At 49.5% G+C, this 16,283-nt stretch overlaps 1 protein-coding gene across 3 annotated transcripts; it reads right to left on the minus strand.

Annotated features, from left to right (window-relative positions):
- Positions 1–6,196: 6,196 nt before the first annotated feature.
- LOC123069037 (ABC transporter C family member 8) lies at positions 6,197–11,907 on the minus strand. 3 transcript variants are annotated; one of them, XM_044491772.1, is made up of 12 exons: positions 11,720–11,907; positions 9,630–11,602; positions 9,236–9,556; positions 9,054–9,140; positions 8,382–8,975; positions 8,109–8,273; positions 7,731–8,025; positions 7,427–7,641; positions 7,044–7,349; positions 6,858–6,921; positions 6,541–6,780; positions 6,197–6,456 (listed from the first exon to the last, which is right to left on the minus strand). In XM_044491772.1, the coding sequence occupies exons 1-12, from the start codon at positions 11,727–11,729 to the stop codon at positions 6,359–6,361; spliced, it is 4,368 nt and encodes a 1,455-aa protein (XP_044347707.1). In that variant the 5' UTR covers positions 11,730–11,907; the 3' UTR covers positions 6,197–6,358. The 3 variants fall into 3 exon arrangements, with proteins under 3 accessions (XP_044347707.1, XP_044347706.1, XP_044347709.1); XM_044491771.1 differs by lacking the exon at positions 11,720–11,907 and having other exon boundaries at positions 9,630–11,710; XM_044491774.1 differs by lacking the exons at positions 6,197–6,456; positions 11,720–11,907 and having other exon boundaries at positions 6,549–6,780; positions 6,865–6,921; positions 9,630–11,710.
- Between the last annotated feature and the right edge of the window lie 4,376 nt (positions 11,908–16,283).

Below are 16,283 nucleotides of genomic sequence, written 5' to 3' on the forward strand. Positions count from 1 at the left end.
AATATCCTTGAGTACTTTAGCTCTTTTTGGTTGCTCTTTGGTCCCGAGAGGTTCACAACTGGTTGAGGAAGAATAGTTGTGAATTTTCACTTTGACCACTTACTTGGTTAGTTGATTTCAGGTTCCGAGAGCACAAGTCAGAGGAATCACAATCACTGCTTATATGCGCCTTCAACACCGTCTCATTCGAAAAGCTACAATTGACCTTGTGCCCATGTAGGGTGCTAGAGACATTTTTAACCAAGGAATGAACTGAGCCATCATGTGCTAATGTGAGAGATCAAAACACTATTTCTTTGTGTATGTAAGTAGCATGCGGCCGCTTTCCGCTCTCTTTTTTTCAAACAGAATTTCCTTTGATGTCAGAACTAAGACCTCTAATGCTTGAAAAAAAATTCCATTTCCGGTTTTGTGATATCCATGGTAGGTTAGGTATATTGAAAGAAGCTGGAGGTAGCACGCTAGGCTCAAACAATCAGGCAGTCCTGAAGGTGGCAGGGAGGGAAGGAGCCCATTGAGATGATATAGGTAAGGTTCGGCAACGACATAAAGTCAGCAAGCCAGTTCAACAATTCATTGTAAAAAATTATGACACACTAGATGTCAAATGCAGAAAGAAACAAAGGTTAGATGGGGGGGGGGGGGGTCAAAGAGGTTGTGCTGTTAATTTCACTAGGAACATCTAGGCTAGAGATTATCGGTAGGACCGTCTATATATCGAATCTGTCTAATCATTTGAGAAGGGAGGACAAAGAGATGGAGAAAAAGAGGAGTACCTTCTCCTTGGCTCGATGAGACCGTGGTGCCGGACATGGTGGAGGGCGACGGTGATGGCAGGGTGTGGTCGAGGCGGCGGCAGCGGAGCTTCCCATCACTACTGCTCTGACCTAGAGCGGTAGGTGTGTCGGTGGGGTGTACGGCTCGCGACGAACCTCGTGTTGCGTGTCGTCGGCCCCCACCTCTTCATATATTGCGTAGGTGACAGGGGCTCGTCAACCATGGTGGGTTGGGTGCCCCCGATCAGGGCGCGGATCTAAGGGCCCGGTGGGCCGTTGGGCCCACTTGGGAGGAGATCATCCTAACATCCCCCCCTGATCTGAACATTACCTTTAACCATATACTTTTTTACTTTACTCGTTTCATCACAGATCAATACATAGAACATGTTTCATCATCACAGCTCAACTGCCGATAGAATCAGACAACTACAACATACCTCTCTGTTTTGAAACAAATTTTGTTCCTTTGGGCCTCTCATGATCCAGGATCATAGGCTTTCCCTTAAACCCATGTCAGCTAAGTATTCCTTGAACACATTGGGTGGTAAGCCTTTCGTAAGCGGGTCCGCAAGCATATCCTTTGTCATTATAGTTTGATCCTGGATTTTATCTTTCACAACATAATACTTCATCTCTATTGGTTTGGCAGCATTACTCAACTTGTTGTTGTGAGCATAGAATACTGCGAGTTGGTTGTCACAGTACAGCTTTAGTGGTTTGTCAATACAATCTACCACTTTCAAGTCGGGTATAAATTTCTTTAACCATATCACCTGCCCCGTGGCCTCAAAACATGCTATAAATTCTGCATACATCGTGGACGATGCAACTATTGACTATTTGGAGCTTTTCCACGAAATAGCCCCTCCAGCGAGAGTGAACACGTATCCTGACGTAGATTTTTTCTATCATCTTTGTCTCCCGCAAAATCAGCATCTGAATACCCTCTTATCTCTAGGGAATCAGATCTCATGTATGTTAGCATGAGGTCCTTCGTGCCTTGCGCATAATGCAATGCTTTCTTTACCATCTTCCAGTGCTCTGTGCCTGGATTCTCTTGATATCTACCGAGTACCCCAGTAATAAAAGCTAAGTCAGGGCGAGTGCACACTTGTGCATACTGTACACTTCCAACAGCCGAAGCATATGGTACCACTTTCATTTGATCGATCTTGTACTGGTTATTGTGACATTGGAATTTCCCAAAACTGTCGCCCTTGACTATAGGAGCAGGTGTAGCATTACACGCATGCATATTATACTTTTTAAGAACCTTTTCTAAATATGCCTTTTGCGATAGTCCTAAAACTCCATTTTTCCTATCTCGGTGAATTTCTATGCCCAAAACATATGATGCTTCATCAAGATCTTTTATATCAAAATTTGAGGACAAGTACTTATTTATTTCTTGTAGCAGACTAACATCACTGCTAGCAAGCAAGATATTATCCACATACAAGATTAGAAAATTATATTTCCCATTTTTAAACTTTGCATAAACGCAGTTATTCTCAAAATTCTCTTTAAATCCAAATCTTTTAATTGTCTCATTAAACTTTAGATACCACTGTCTAGAGGCTTGCTTTAATCCATAAATAGATTTCTTCAGGAGCATCCCATATCTTCCTTGCCTTCCATGATAAAACCCTTGGGTTGTTTCATGTAAACATTTTCTTTTAAATCCCCGTTTAGGAATGTCGTCTTTACATCCATTTGATGTATCTCTAAATCAAAATGTGCAACTAATGTCATTATGATTCTGAAGGAATCCTTACATGAGATTGGGGAAAATGTCTCATTGTAATCTACCCCTTCTCTTTGTGTAAATCCTTTTGCCACAAGTCGTGCTTTATACTTTTCTACATTCCCATTAGAGTCATACTTAGTTTTGTCGACCCATTTACAGCCTACTGTTTTGGCTCCTTTGGGAATATTCTCTATGTCCCAAACATCTTTGGAACTCATCGATTTCATCTTGTCTTCCATTGCCTCCAGCCACTTCGATGAGTGAGGGATTCTCATGGCTTCTTCATATGAAGTGGGATCACCTTCCATATGAATCATTTCTGTGTTATAAACTTTACAATCAGTAGAAATAGCTGTTATTTTAGTTCTTTTAGACCTTTTAAGGGCCTCATTCTCTGGCACATTATGTGCCTCAACTTCCGGCACATCTTCTAAAAATGGCTGTTGCGCCTCCCCCTCATGCTAAACAACGGGTCCAGTCGGCTCCTGACGGACAAGTTCTGAATCTTCTCCCATAGTTGTCATGGGTGGAGATAGAACAGGTGCTTGCACCGCAACATCAGGGATTGTCGGTGCAGATACAACATGTAGTGAGAAAAATGGCTCCTGAATCATTGGATTAGGTGCATGCACCCTCTTCTTCTCAAGATCAATTTTCCGAGCTACCATGCTCCCCTTATCATTTCGTTCTCTAAGAAGACTGCATGTCTTGTTTCTACAAATTTTCTGTATCTCTAGACAGTAGAAACGAAAACCTTTTGATCTATCAGGATAGCCAATGAAGTGGCAACTGACTATTTTGGGATCTAACTTTGCAATATTTGGATTAAACACTTTGGCCTCAGCTAGGCTCCCCCACACCCTGAAGTGTTGTAGGGAGGGCACTCTTCCTGTCCACAACTCATACAGTGTTTTGGCACCGACTTGCTTGGTACTCTATTGAGAATGTGAATGACGGTTTTAAGCGCCTCCATCCATAATCCCAACGGCAAGGTGGAGTAACTAATCATGTTGCGCACCATATCCATTAGTGTACGATTACGCCTTTCAGCTACTCCATTTTGCTGAGGCTCGCCCGACATTGAATACTGGGCCACTATGCCACTCTCCTATAAGAACCTTGCAAAGGGTCCAGGGACTTGGCCATATGGAGTGTGTCGACCATAGTACCCCCCCTACAGTCAGATCTTACTATCTTTATTCTTTTATCATGCTGATTTTCAACTTCATCTTTGAATATCTTAAATTTATTCAACGCTTCAGATCTTTCTTTGATTGGATAAATATAACCATATCGGGAGTAATCATCTGTGAATGTTATGAACGAGTCATAGCCATCCACACTTTTCACAGGAAATGGTCCACAAATATCAGTGTGAATGATTTCTAGTGTTCCTGTGCTACGGTTTGCACCCTTTTTGATTTGTTTTACATACTTTCCTTTAATGCAATCTATGCATTATTCTAAGTCTGAGAACTCTAATGGAGGAAGAATTTCATTTTTAACTAGTCTTTCCATTCTCCCCTTCAAAATATGGCCCAAGCGATAGTGCCATAATTTTGATGAGTCATGAGTTCTTTTTCTTTTCTTTTGTTCTTTATCCGACGCGGAAACATGTTCATTCACATTACACACAGAATACACTTTTTCACGTAGTGATAATAAATAAAGCTCGTTATGAAGGAAAGCAACACCCACATGAGTATTATTAAACCATATGGCACACTTGCCATGTCTAAAGTGACATTCATAATGATCTTTATCCATACATGAAACACTAATCAAGTTTCTGTGTAATGAAGAAACATATAAAACATCTGTAAGTAGAAGTATGAATCCATCAGCTAACTTCAGGGAGATGTCGCGACAACTTCAACTTCTGCTTGAACTCCATTTGCAACTTCAATGCATCTTTCGCTTCTTTGCGTAGTCCGCGTCGAATGGAATCCCTGTAATGAGTTTGCAACATGAACAGTTGCACCTGAGTCAATCCACCAAGTAGATTTCAAAAATTGTGTATACAAGGATTCATTTACAAAGGAAACAATGTTGTTACCTCTCTTTGCCATTATTGACTTTAGCCAAACAAGACAATCTTTCTTGTAATGCCCAGTCTGCTTACAATGAAGACATGTATCTTTGTCCACCGGAAAAGACTTTTGTTGATGCTGATATTGCGTGGGAGCTTTTCCATGTGACTTTGAAGGGGAACCTTTGCTACTTTGATTGTAGTTATTTTCCTTATTATCCTTCACCTAGTTCAGAGAACCCGATTCTAAGTCTTTCCTCTTCTTGCACACACATGGCTATAGTCTTTTCAATGTCCCATTTTTCAGGCGACATGTTGTAGTTGACAACAAAAGTTTCAAACTCTTTTGGCAGTGAAGCCATAACCAGGTGAACCAGGAGTGCAGGCTTGAGCTCGAAATCTGAATCCATGGGTTTAAGCTTAGGTGCCATGTTGCTCATCCTGAGAATGTGCTCTCTTAGGTGCCATGGGTTTATGCCATGCCCACCGCCTGATAAGCATAAGAGAGCACATCCTCAGGATGAGCAACATGACAGCTAAGCTTAAGCCCATGGATTCGGATTTGGAGCTCAAGACTACACTCCTTGTTCACCTGGTTATGGCTTCATTGCCAAAAGAGTTTGACACTTTTGTTGTCAACTACAACATGTCGCCTGAAAAATGGGACATTGAAAAGACTATAGCCATGTGTGTACAAGAAGAGGAAAGACTTAGAACTTGGTTCTCTGAACTACGTGAAGGATAATAAGAGAAAGAATTACAATCAAAGTAGCAAAGGTTCCCCTTCAAAGTCACATGGAAAATCTCCCACGCAATATCAGCATCAGCAAAAGTCTCTTCATGTGGACAAAGATACATGTCTCCATTGTAAGCAGACTGGGCATTACAAGAAAGATTGTCCTGTTTGGCTAAAGTCAATAATGGCAAAGAGAGGTAACAACATTGTTTCCTTTGTAAATGAATCCTTGTATACACAATTTTTGAAAATCTGCTTGATGGATTGACTCAGGTGCAATTGTTCATGTTGCAAATTCATTACAGGGATTACATTCGACGCGGACTACGCAAAGAAGCGAAAGATGTATTGAAGTTGCAAATGGAGTTCAAGCAGAAGTTGAAGCTGTCGCGACATCTCCCTGAAGTTAGCTGATGGATTCATACTTCTACTTACAGATGTTTTATATGTTTCTTCATTACACAGAAACTTGATTAGTGTTTCATGTATGGATAAAGATCATTATGAATGTCACTTTAGACATGGCAAGTGTGCCATATGGTTTAATAATACTCATGTGGGTGTTGCTTTCCTTCATAACGAGCTTTATTTATTATCACTACGTGAAAAAGTGTATTCTGTGTGTAATGTGAATGAACATGTTTCCGCGTCGGATAAAGAACAAAAGAAAAGAAAAAGAACTCATGACTCATCAAAATTATGGCACTATCGCTTGGGCCATATTTTGAAGGGGAGAAGGGAAAGACTAGTTAAAAATGAAATTCTTCCTTCATTAGAGTTCTTAGACTTAGAATAATGCATAGATTGCATTAAAGGAAAGTATGTAAAACAAATCAAAAAAGGTGCAAACCGGAACACAAGAAATCATTCACACTGACACGTGCGACCACCACAATCCAACTGCATATTTCAACTCATATTTTCTACTAACTTCCAACATACATTTGGATCATTGTGTCATACATCTCCATCCCTATCTTTTCCAAACAATTTTTAGGTCCAAAATTTTCACTCGGTATGTGAAGAGTTGTAGCCTACAGCCGACGAATTTATTGAATTTTCTGCGTTCACTTATAGTTGGACCAGTACTCGGCGACGAGCTTAAAGAATGATGAGTCCTCATTTTCCATCAGCCTTGATGGCCTGTCGTACTCTATAAGCTTACCTGCAATAAATAGAATATGTTTCTCCATTGGTAAATCTATATCCCCAGCAAAATTTAGTAGCGCGTAGAGTCAGATGCTTGTACCGTAGGAAAGAACCATGACTATATCACTGTCTGTGACGGTGGGAACCCTGTGTGCTATGGTGATCACCGTGCACCCTGAGAACTCCTGCTTGATGACCCTCTGCAGGATGGCGTCGGTGGCCGAGTCGATCGACGCCGTCGCCTCGTCGAGGACCAGGATCCTGTTCCTGCTGAGGAGGACGCGCGCGAGGCAGAAGAGCTGCCGTTGGCCCGCGCTCCAGTTCTCTCCGTCATCGCTCACTGCAGATGCAAAGACAAACTTATCACATTTCGTACAGGCTTCATTTGAGACTCAGAACTCAGGATCATTGTGTCATCTGGTGCCTCAAGAAGTTCAGGAAGGACACTGATTGTCTTCTTCAACTGGCACTTATCCAACGCCTGTAAAAGACCAGTGTGTCAGGATCAGGATCAACAAATGTGTCCCCAACAAAGGCCGATGGTAGTAGGTGAAAATACTGGAACTGATGTGGATTTCAGAATGTAGTGATCTGTGGTCAGACCTCCCAGATATCCTGATCTGTGTACAGACCCAGAGGATCGACGTTGCTCCTTACACTGCCCCTGAAAAGCGTTGGCTCCTGAGGAATGATGCTGAGTTTCATCCTAAGGTCCTTCAGTCCTATGGTGCAAATGTCGACATCGTCGATGAGAATTCGCCCGCCGGAGGGGTCGATGAGGCGGAACAACGCGCTCAGGAGAGTGGTCTTCCCGCTCCCGGTTCTTCCAACAACTCCAATCTTGTTTCCAGCTGCAAATGTGCAAGTGATCCCGCGCAAAACCGTAGGCGCATTTTCGCGATACTTGACCTGAAAAACATGGTATATATGACTCTTCATAACATCAGATGAATGAGCTGATTGTTTCTTGATTTTCAGTTTCTTACTCTCAAGTTCTCCAGATTTATCTTTCCTTCAGATGGCCATGAAGGAGCAGGCCTTCTGTCACTGATAACAGCCGGGGGCTCGGATGGTAAATGCATGAACTGTTTGATTCTCTCCACTGATATCATATAATTCTCCAGATTTGAGTAGAATCGCGTCAAGAACACTTGCGCGGAAGAAAGTGTCAAGGCATATGAGAGGCATAGCCCAAGAAATCCTGGAAAAAATGCCAAGAGAAGACTCGAGTGACGCACCATATTTCTGCACATTATGTAATAGAAGTACCCAGCCCTGAATAATATGCACCTGGAGCAACTGATCCTGCCGGTAGCATTACGAGAAGAATGGACGATGTAACAATGACCAAGATCTGCATCGCCTCGACACGCAGAAGCACCCACTCTAGCGCTGCATTCGTGTAGAAGAACATTGTTGCATCCATGTCGATGAGCTGAAGATTTGTCTGAATGAACCTATTTGTCGCTGCAAAGGCCCTTATGGTGACCACTCCGAGCATCGACTCAGCAGCGTAGTTCATCACGGGCGCCTTTGTGGTGCCATTGATCCTCACCAACTCTCTGGCGGAGGCAATGTAGTATCTCTGCAACAACAGTAGCATTGTTCACACAATGGCTCTGCTGCACAAGAAGATGAATGTGGGGTTCTTTCATGCATGATGCTCACCTGAATGTACAGAACCCCAATCACAGCAGGAACAGCAACCAGAACGACTTGCCATGTAACCATGATCATTACCACCACGGTTGCCGCCACCTCAACCGTGCCGGATATCACAAAGGTCATCGTGAACGGGATGTCGAAGTCCAAGATGCACAAATCCGATGAGGCCTGCATAAAAATGCATAATTAACGGTGCGCAAACTCAGACTGCAAATCTGCAGTAACATCGGCATATATAAGTATGACTGAAAAAGTTGTGTTAACATGTACACATACCCGGGTCATGATCCTTCCGGTCGGGGTAGAGTCAAAGAACAGCATGGGGGCCTTGAACACGGAATCCATGAAACCCGAGAAGAACTCCCTCGACGCCTTGAGGCCGAAGTGGGCAGCGACAAGGCTCCTCACATAGGCAAACAGGCAGCTGGTGGTTGTCATCACCGCGTAGACTCCCACGACGATCCCGACGCTGAACCGACGGCTTTGGATCGTCGCTGCGAGCCAGTAGGTTGCGAGGTATTGCAGGGCGACGAACACGCACTGTGTGAGTATTATCAGGACAAGGAGGAACCAGCCCTTGGACACTGACACGTAGTCCTTGTATGTTTTCAGGCCGGCTCCTCCCAGCTCCCTCTCCTCCTCTTGGGTCAGCTGGACCGACGGCAGGTTGCCGGTGGAGATCTCGGCGTCGCTGCCCTGCTGCGGTAGGATCGGTTGTTGGTACTGAATCATGGCTCCTTCTTTGGATACATTGGAGTCCAGTGTTGTTTTTGAGTCCTGGTGAGCGTTGACAAGCTGTTCGAACGCCGTGCCGAACTGCAGGAGCTCCTCGTAGGTTCCCTCCTGCGTTATCTCGCCCTTCTCCATGACCTAACACCAACAACTGACTGTCAGACAGTGCCATCTATGGTGGTCAGTTTTGTGCAGGCAGACAGAGAGGAGACCTACCAAAATTCTGTCAACCTTGGAGAGGAACTCAACTTGATGCGTTACAAGGATGACCGTCTTGTCCTCGAGCGCCGCCATGACACAGTCCTGCAACGCAGACAAAGTGACTGTCACGTCCATGAAAACGATCTGTAACCGTGGCAATGAGGTTTTGAGAAGAAGAAGAGTCCTCATGTCCTGACGTTGAAAAGGGTGGCGGCGGTGTGCGCGTCGACGGCGCTGAAAGGGTCGTCGAGGAGATAGACGTCCGCGTCGTTGTAGACGGCCCTTGCGAGCTGGATCCTCTGCTTCTGCCCGCCGCTCATGTTGAGGCCCCTCTGCCCGATCTCCGTCAGGTCGCCGTGCGGGAAGTTCTCCATGTCCTTGTCCAGCGCGCAGCACTTCAGGGCCCTCTCGTACTCTGAACTCCTCATCGGCTTCCCGAAGAGGATGTTGTCGCGCACCGTGCCGCTCTGAATCCACGACGTCTGGGACACATAGGCCACCGAGCCACTCACGGCCACCTGAATGAAGAAGATGAAAAATACATGTCAGAGAACATCGGTATGTGCAAGGAAATTGGTAAAACGTACGTACTGATCCGGACATTCTTGGGATCTCGCCGAGCGTCGCGCACAGCAACGACGATTTTCCGGCACCGACAGGCCCGCAGACGGCGATCTTCTGGCCGCGGGTTGCGGTGATGTTGATGTCTTTCAGGGTTGCGGTGCCCTTGCTGGGCTCCCAGCTGAAGACGCCGTTGTGCATGTCCAGGCTCTTGTCGGACGCCGGCGTCCTGTCCACGGCGTCGTCTTGGAACTCGTCCTCGGTCAGGAACTTCCCGATGCGGTCCAGCGACACCTTGACCTGGATCATGACTGACATGACCTCGGGCAGCATCCTCATGGGCTCCGAGACGACGCGCATGGTGGCGAGCACGGTGAACACCACGCTGGCGTCCAGGGGCGCGCTCTGGACCGCGGCCGTGCCCGCCAAGACCACGGCGGAGATGACCGTCGGCGACACCCAGTAGAGCGCGCTGCCGTAGGCCTTCTTGAGCTGCGTCTCGCCGAGCCACCGCACCTCGGCGTCGCGCAGCCGCTGCACCGTCGCCCTGAACTTGTCCTCCCACGACTGCAGCTTCACGATCTTCATGCTGTGCAGCACCTCCGCCGTGGCGCGCTGCCGCTCGTCCTGCGCCTGCATGAACCTCCACTGGTACTGCTGCAGCATCCTGGCGAAAGGGACGTTGAGCACGCCGCAGATGGCCATGGGGGCCAGCGCCGGGAGCGCGCCGGCGCCCACGATCCAGAACAGGAGCGCGATGGCGAGGACCAGCTGCACCGGCATGCTCCATGCCAGGTGCAGCCAGTACGGGAACTCGCCGAGCCGGTACGCGTCCACGGCGATGTAGTTGGCGATCTCGCCAGACGAGTGCCGCCCCCGCCCCTCGCTGGACAGCTGCAGCTGCTTCTCGAAGACGGCGGCCATGAGGGCCGAGCGCATGCGCATGCCCAGCCGCCTCGACCCGAAGAACCAGTGCCTCTGCGACAGCGACTCCACCAGCTTCATGGCCAGAAGGCCGGCGACGAGCGCGGCCCTGGTGCCAAGATCCCGCTCCTGCTCCTGCCGATTGGAGTATGACACGAAGCAGTACAGCATCACCGGCGACGCGGCGAAGGACAGTGTGCGCAGCAACGTGTAGAGCGCCGTCAGGAGCAGCTCCTTCTTGTGGCACTCGGCGAGCACCCGGAGCACGAGGTTGCTCGTTTTATTCGACTCCCTCCTCCGTCGATGCCACTCGCAGAGGAACTTACGGCACGCCTCCGCGGCCGCGTCGTCGGCGTCGAGCAGCGGGATGTCGCCGAGGCCCAGCGGCTTGGAGTACCCAAGGCGCAGGAGCGAGTCCATCCACGTGAACGTCAGGCGGCTGAAGAATCCGGCCTCGTCGAACGCCGCCCGCCTCTCCCCGCCCCCCGCCGCAAGGAGAGGCTCGGACTCCGCGCCGCCTCCATCGCCGGCGGCGGCACCGGCGAGGCGTCTGCAAACTCGGGTCGCGCTCAGCAGAAGCAACAACGCAACAACCCACGACACTACGTCAAGAACTCCCAGATTTGCTCGCGTCGCAATCTTCTCCAAACAGTTGGCCGTGATGAGAACAGCGTCCACCGCCCACCACGCCATCGCCACAGCTCCGGAGAGTCTCGTCGGACGGACGACCAAGGACACCGACAGGGAGACCCACACAAAGCCTCTCAGGAAGAAGAGCGGTGCTCCGTGGGGAGAGGAGCCCCATGCTCCCAGTCCCAGGCAGACGCAGGCAATGCCAAGAAACGCGCAGCAGGGGGAAGCCACAGCGCACGGAAATGGAAGGTCCCCTGCCCTGACGGCCCTGAACTCCCTCTTGCAAGCGGCGATCAGCAAGCTCGAGACATAGATGGCTGAGAGAAGAAGGTTTACGAGATCGATTAGCATCATCTGGCTGAAACACAGGGAACCCAGCTCCAGAGTGAGATCTCCTCCTCCTTGGCCCTGGCAGGCTGCTGCTGATGCAAGCAAATATGGTGTGGCTGCAACCATAGTAGACTGAGATATTACAGGCATGGAGGAACTCTAGGGAATGAGATCATGGTACGGAATTTAATGGAAGTGAGATTTGGCGGAGATCGAGGGTTGGCGTTGACTACCTTGCTCCATTTGCCGCTTCCTAAAATAAGCTTCAGCTTCACGAGGAATCAAACAAAGATAAAAATGATTTTGTCCTGCGTGTCGGAGGATGCGGAGGAGGTGGAGTTATGGATCGTGTTCCCTGCTTCAGCACTAGTATGTCAGTGGCGCCGTGCTAACTACCACGCTGGCCCCACTAGATTCACTCCACTGGCAAGCTGCCGTGACGATATTGTGGACGAAGGTTGGTTGGACGTGCAGAGTCAGCACGGCAGCGAGGAACGGAACAATAACAAGCGACGGAAAGGAAAAGAAAACAAGCGGCAAGACAAACAAGACGCAAGTGCCTTTTTTTGGGGAAAAGAGGAGTAGCTGGCAGTAAGCAAACAGAAAAGCGCTTCGTGCGAGAGATGGCTGCGGCGGACGATCTACAAGCCTAGCCGCCACTCGTGTGCCCACTCTCTCTCCGCGTCACCGGGCAAAGCCTGCGCAACGCCGTCGACGGTGAGGTCCTGTTCATGGGGGCTCTCTACCATCCTCGTGTACGAATAATGTTCTTCCCACATGTCCCCGTTTCGTTTGGTCTGATAATCGTCGATGGAGGGAGTGTGGAGCCGTCTACGGGTCTTCTGAAATCTGGTCATTTATGTTTTGGATGGATCCGTCTGGATTTTGGTTGGTTTTCATGGTCTTTGAAGTTTCTGCAGGCTCTTGTCGACGTTTTCTTCTCTAGGGGCGATTCACAGATCGTGGTCGTCGGCGTCTACAGTCTATATCGACGACTTTTCAGATGCTACTTCTACAAGCTCATGTTTAGAAAAGTTTGCTCCACTGCACCTCATAGGTGGCATCGAGTTATTCTCACAGTACGCTGCTGATGGATTGAAGGAAGAAGAATCCGGCACCTAATGGATTTCAAGACGTGCTTGTAAGGACCTTGAGAGGTAAATGAACCAAGTGACTGACTCAATCTAAGTGTTACACGTGTTGGGCGCTCTAGCGTGGGAGTTTATAACAAAAAGTAAACTTTCCCTCAGTGAAAATTTAAGGTATCAATCTGTGAAGGTACAAGAAACTTGCAAAAATGGTATGTCCTGCAACACAAATAAAACTTTGCTTCGTGGGGAGAGGAGCCTCATGCTCCCAATCCCAGGCAGACGCAGGGAATGCCAAGAAGCGCGCGGTAGGGGGAAGCCACAAACACACGGAAATGGAAGGCCCCTGCCCTGACGACCCTGAATTCCCTCTTTCTCGAGTACTAGGCGAGGCAAGTCGCACCCTTATAATCGAGCTCAGTATATGGTTGATGCCCTGGGCTTACAACACTCTTGCAAGCGGCGATCAGCAAGCTCAAGACATAGATGGCCACGAGAAGAAGGTTTACGAAATCGATTAGGCTGATGCAAGCAGATATGGTGTACCTGCAACCATAGTAAATTTGGTTGGCAAATCATGTTCGTCCAGCGACGTTACATCACAAGCTTGGGCCCCGTTTCGTTTGTAGGTTTTGCAAAGGAAATTCAGAGGAACACTGTTTACACAAGTTTATTTTCCTTCGTGGCGTTCGGAACGCAGGAAACACACACAGTAATCCTGGGGAAACTAGCTTCTTTGGTGCCGATTCCAGAGGAATTCTAACTGTTGGAAATGAGAGTTTGGCAATGCTTCATGATGTATCGATCGGTGCATACCGCACGTATATATGGAGTACAAGGTGGGTCACAACCTTAACTATACAATGACTAGGAGGTGGGCAGGGCTATACAATATACATGCACAAACCATATATTCACCCCCCCCCCCCCGCAATCAAAGCGTCGCCGGAGACGCAAAGACTGGACCTGAACTCCTCGAAGACAGAAGTAGGCAGTCCTTTCGTCATGACGTCGGTGAACTGCTGCGCCGTTGGGACGTGGAGGATCCGGATGCGCCCGAGAGCCACCTGCTCACGAACGAAGTGTATGTCGAGCTCAATATACTTCGTTCGACGATGGTGGAGCGGGTTGGCGGAGAGGTAGACGGCAGAGACGTTGTCGCAGTAGACGAGCGTGGCCTTGTGAACATCACAAAGCAACTCCTGGAGCAGCTGACAGAGCCAAGAGCATTCAGCAACGACGTTAGCCACTGCTCGATACTCAGCCTCGGCACTCGAGCGGGAGACGGTGGGCTGTCGCTTGGAGGACCAAGAGATCAGGGATGACCCAAGGTAGACATAGTACCCCGAGGTGGAGCGTCGTGTGTCCGGGCAGCCGGCCCAGTCCACATCAGAATAGGCGACGAGGTCGGTGGAGGCAGAGGTCGTCAGTGTAAGTCCCAGGGACTGGGTGCCGCGTATGTATCGAAGGATATGCTTCACCATAGTCCAATGAGAGTCGCGCGAAGCATGCATGTGAAGACATACCTACTGAACAACATACTGCAAGTCGGGGCGCGTCAGGGTCAGGTACTGCAAGGCGCCCACAATGGAGCGGTAGAAGGCCACATCAGATGCGGGCGAACGCTCCAAAGCGGAAACCTTGGCCTTGGTGTCGACGGGCATGGGAGCGGGCTTGCAGTTAAGCATGCCAGCTCGATCAAGAAGCTCATGGGCGTAGCGCTGCTGATGCAGGAAGAACCCATCTGGCCTTCGAATCACCTCAATGCCAATGAAGTAATGCAGGGGACCCAAGTCCTTCAGGGCAAACTCATCGCGAAGACGAGCAGTAAGCCACTGGAGGAGCGCGACAGTGGATGCCATCAGAATGATGTCATCAACGTACAGCAGCAAGTAGGCCGTGTCAACTCCGTGATGATACACGAAGAGGGACACATCAGAGCGAGTCGATGTAAATCCGAGCGTTTGCAGGAAGGCAGCGATGCGCTGGTACCAGGCCCGAGGTGCGTGCTTCAACCTGTAAAGAGAACGGGAGAGCAAGCACACATGATCTGGATGCATGGCGTCGACGAAGCCGATGGGCTGTTCACAGAACACCTGCTCGGTGAGGTGGCCGTGCAAGAAGGCGTTGGAGACGTCCAACTGATGCACAGGCTAAGCTCGGGACACGGCTAGCTGGAGCACGGCGCGGATCATGCGCGGTTTAACAACTGGGGCAAATGTGTCGGTGAAGTCCACGCCCACACGCTGCCGAAAGCCCCGAACCACCCAGCGAGCTTTATAGCGCTCAAGAGTGCCATCCGAACGAGTCTTGTGCCGAAAGACCCACTTGCCCGTGATGATGTTGGCATGGGGCGGCCGAGGGACGAGCTGCCAGGTACGATTCCGCTGGAGCGCGTCGAACTCTTCTTGAATCACAGCGAACCAATGAGGATCCCGAAGGGCGGCTCGGGCTGAGGATGGGAGACGGGACGACTCAGAGACAGAAGCAGCGAGAAGGTACTCATCGCTGGTGTACCGCGTGCTCGGGCGGAAGGTGCCAGCCCGAGAGCAAGTCATCGGGCGGGGCTGCGGGTCTGGGGTGGATACGGGCGACGACGAAGAAGAGCCCACCTCCTCCAAGGCCGCGGGCGAGGTGGCGGGCGAGGCCACCGGGGAGGCCGCCGGCGTGGTTGGGGCCGGGGACGCCAGGGGCGTTGCGGGCGCCGAGGGAGGTGCAGCCCCTAGGGCAGCCAACCGGGGAGAGACTCGACCCGTGGCGCGGGGGACACCCTCAAAGCCGGGAGGCGACCCAAGAGAGGCACGCGAGCGGCCGTCATCGGGAGCGGGCAAGGCCGCAACATCCGAAGGTACCTGCTGAAACGGAAAACCATCTCATCAAAGTAAACGTGTCGTGAAGTGATCACTCGATGTGAGATAGGATCATAGTAGCGGTAGCCTTTGGTGTTGGGGGGATAGCCGGGAAAGATGCAGGCCACAGACCGAGGTGCGAGATTATGAGGAGTAGTGGAAGCGATGCTAGGGTAGCACATGCAACCGAAAATGCGGAGCTCATCATAGGAGGGTGGCATGCCAAACAGGAGGTAATGAGGTGCAAAATTCCCGTGAGTGCGACAAGGACGAATGTTGATGAGGAGTGATGTAGTGGCGAGCGCGTCGGGCCAAAAGCATGGTGGCACATTGGCGTGAAAGAGGAGGGTGCAGATGCAGTCATTAAGAGTGCAAAGCACACACTCAGCACGACCGTTTTGTTGCGAAGTGTACGGGCAAGTGAGACGAAAGATCGTGCCGTGCGTGGCGAGAAGGTTGCGGATCGCAAGGTTATCAAATTCTTTCCCGTTGTCTGTTTGCAACGCATGAATGGGACGTCCAAACTGCGTGGAGACAGAGGAGTAGAAAGCGGTGAGAGTAGCAATTCTCCGCAACGGGAAGGTCCACACATAGTGCGAAAAATCATCAAGTATGACAAGATAATAAAAATAGTCCGTGTTACTTGCTGTTGAGGAACGTTGCAGTAAATAAAAAAATTCTATGCTTCACCAAGATCAATCTATGTAGTCATCTAGCAACGAGAGAGAGGAGTGCATCTACATACCCTTGTAGATCGCGAGCGGAAGCGTTCAAGAGAACGGGGTTGAGGGAGTCGTACTCGTCGTGATCCAAATCACCGAAGATCCTAGTGCTGAACGGACAGCACCTCCGTGTTCAAC

The sequence above is a fragment of the Triticum aestivum genome, chromosome 3B, assembly GCF_018294505.1.
Source record: "Triticum aestivum cultivar Chinese Spring chromosome 3B, IWGSC CS RefSeq v2.1, whole genome shotgun sequence".
NCBI classification, from domain to species: domain Eukaryota; kingdom Viridiplantae; phylum Streptophyta; class Magnoliopsida; order Poales; family Poaceae; genus Triticum; species Triticum aestivum.

Bases quoted from the DNA above. Each gene is read 5' to 3' on its own strand.
- LOC123069037 (XM_044491771.1), bottom strand. From the start codon at position 11,636: ATGCCTGTAATATCTCAGTCTACTATGGTTGCAGCCACACCATATTTG. The intron at 7,350-7,426 runs GTAAGAAACTGA...CATGTTTTTCAG, and splicing joins TAAATCTGGAGAACTTGAGA to GTCAAGTATCGCGAAAATGC. The intron at 6,922-7,043 runs GTCTGACCACAG...GGTCTTTTACAG, and splicing joins CAGATCAGGATATCTGGGAG to GCGTTGGATAAGTGCCAGTT.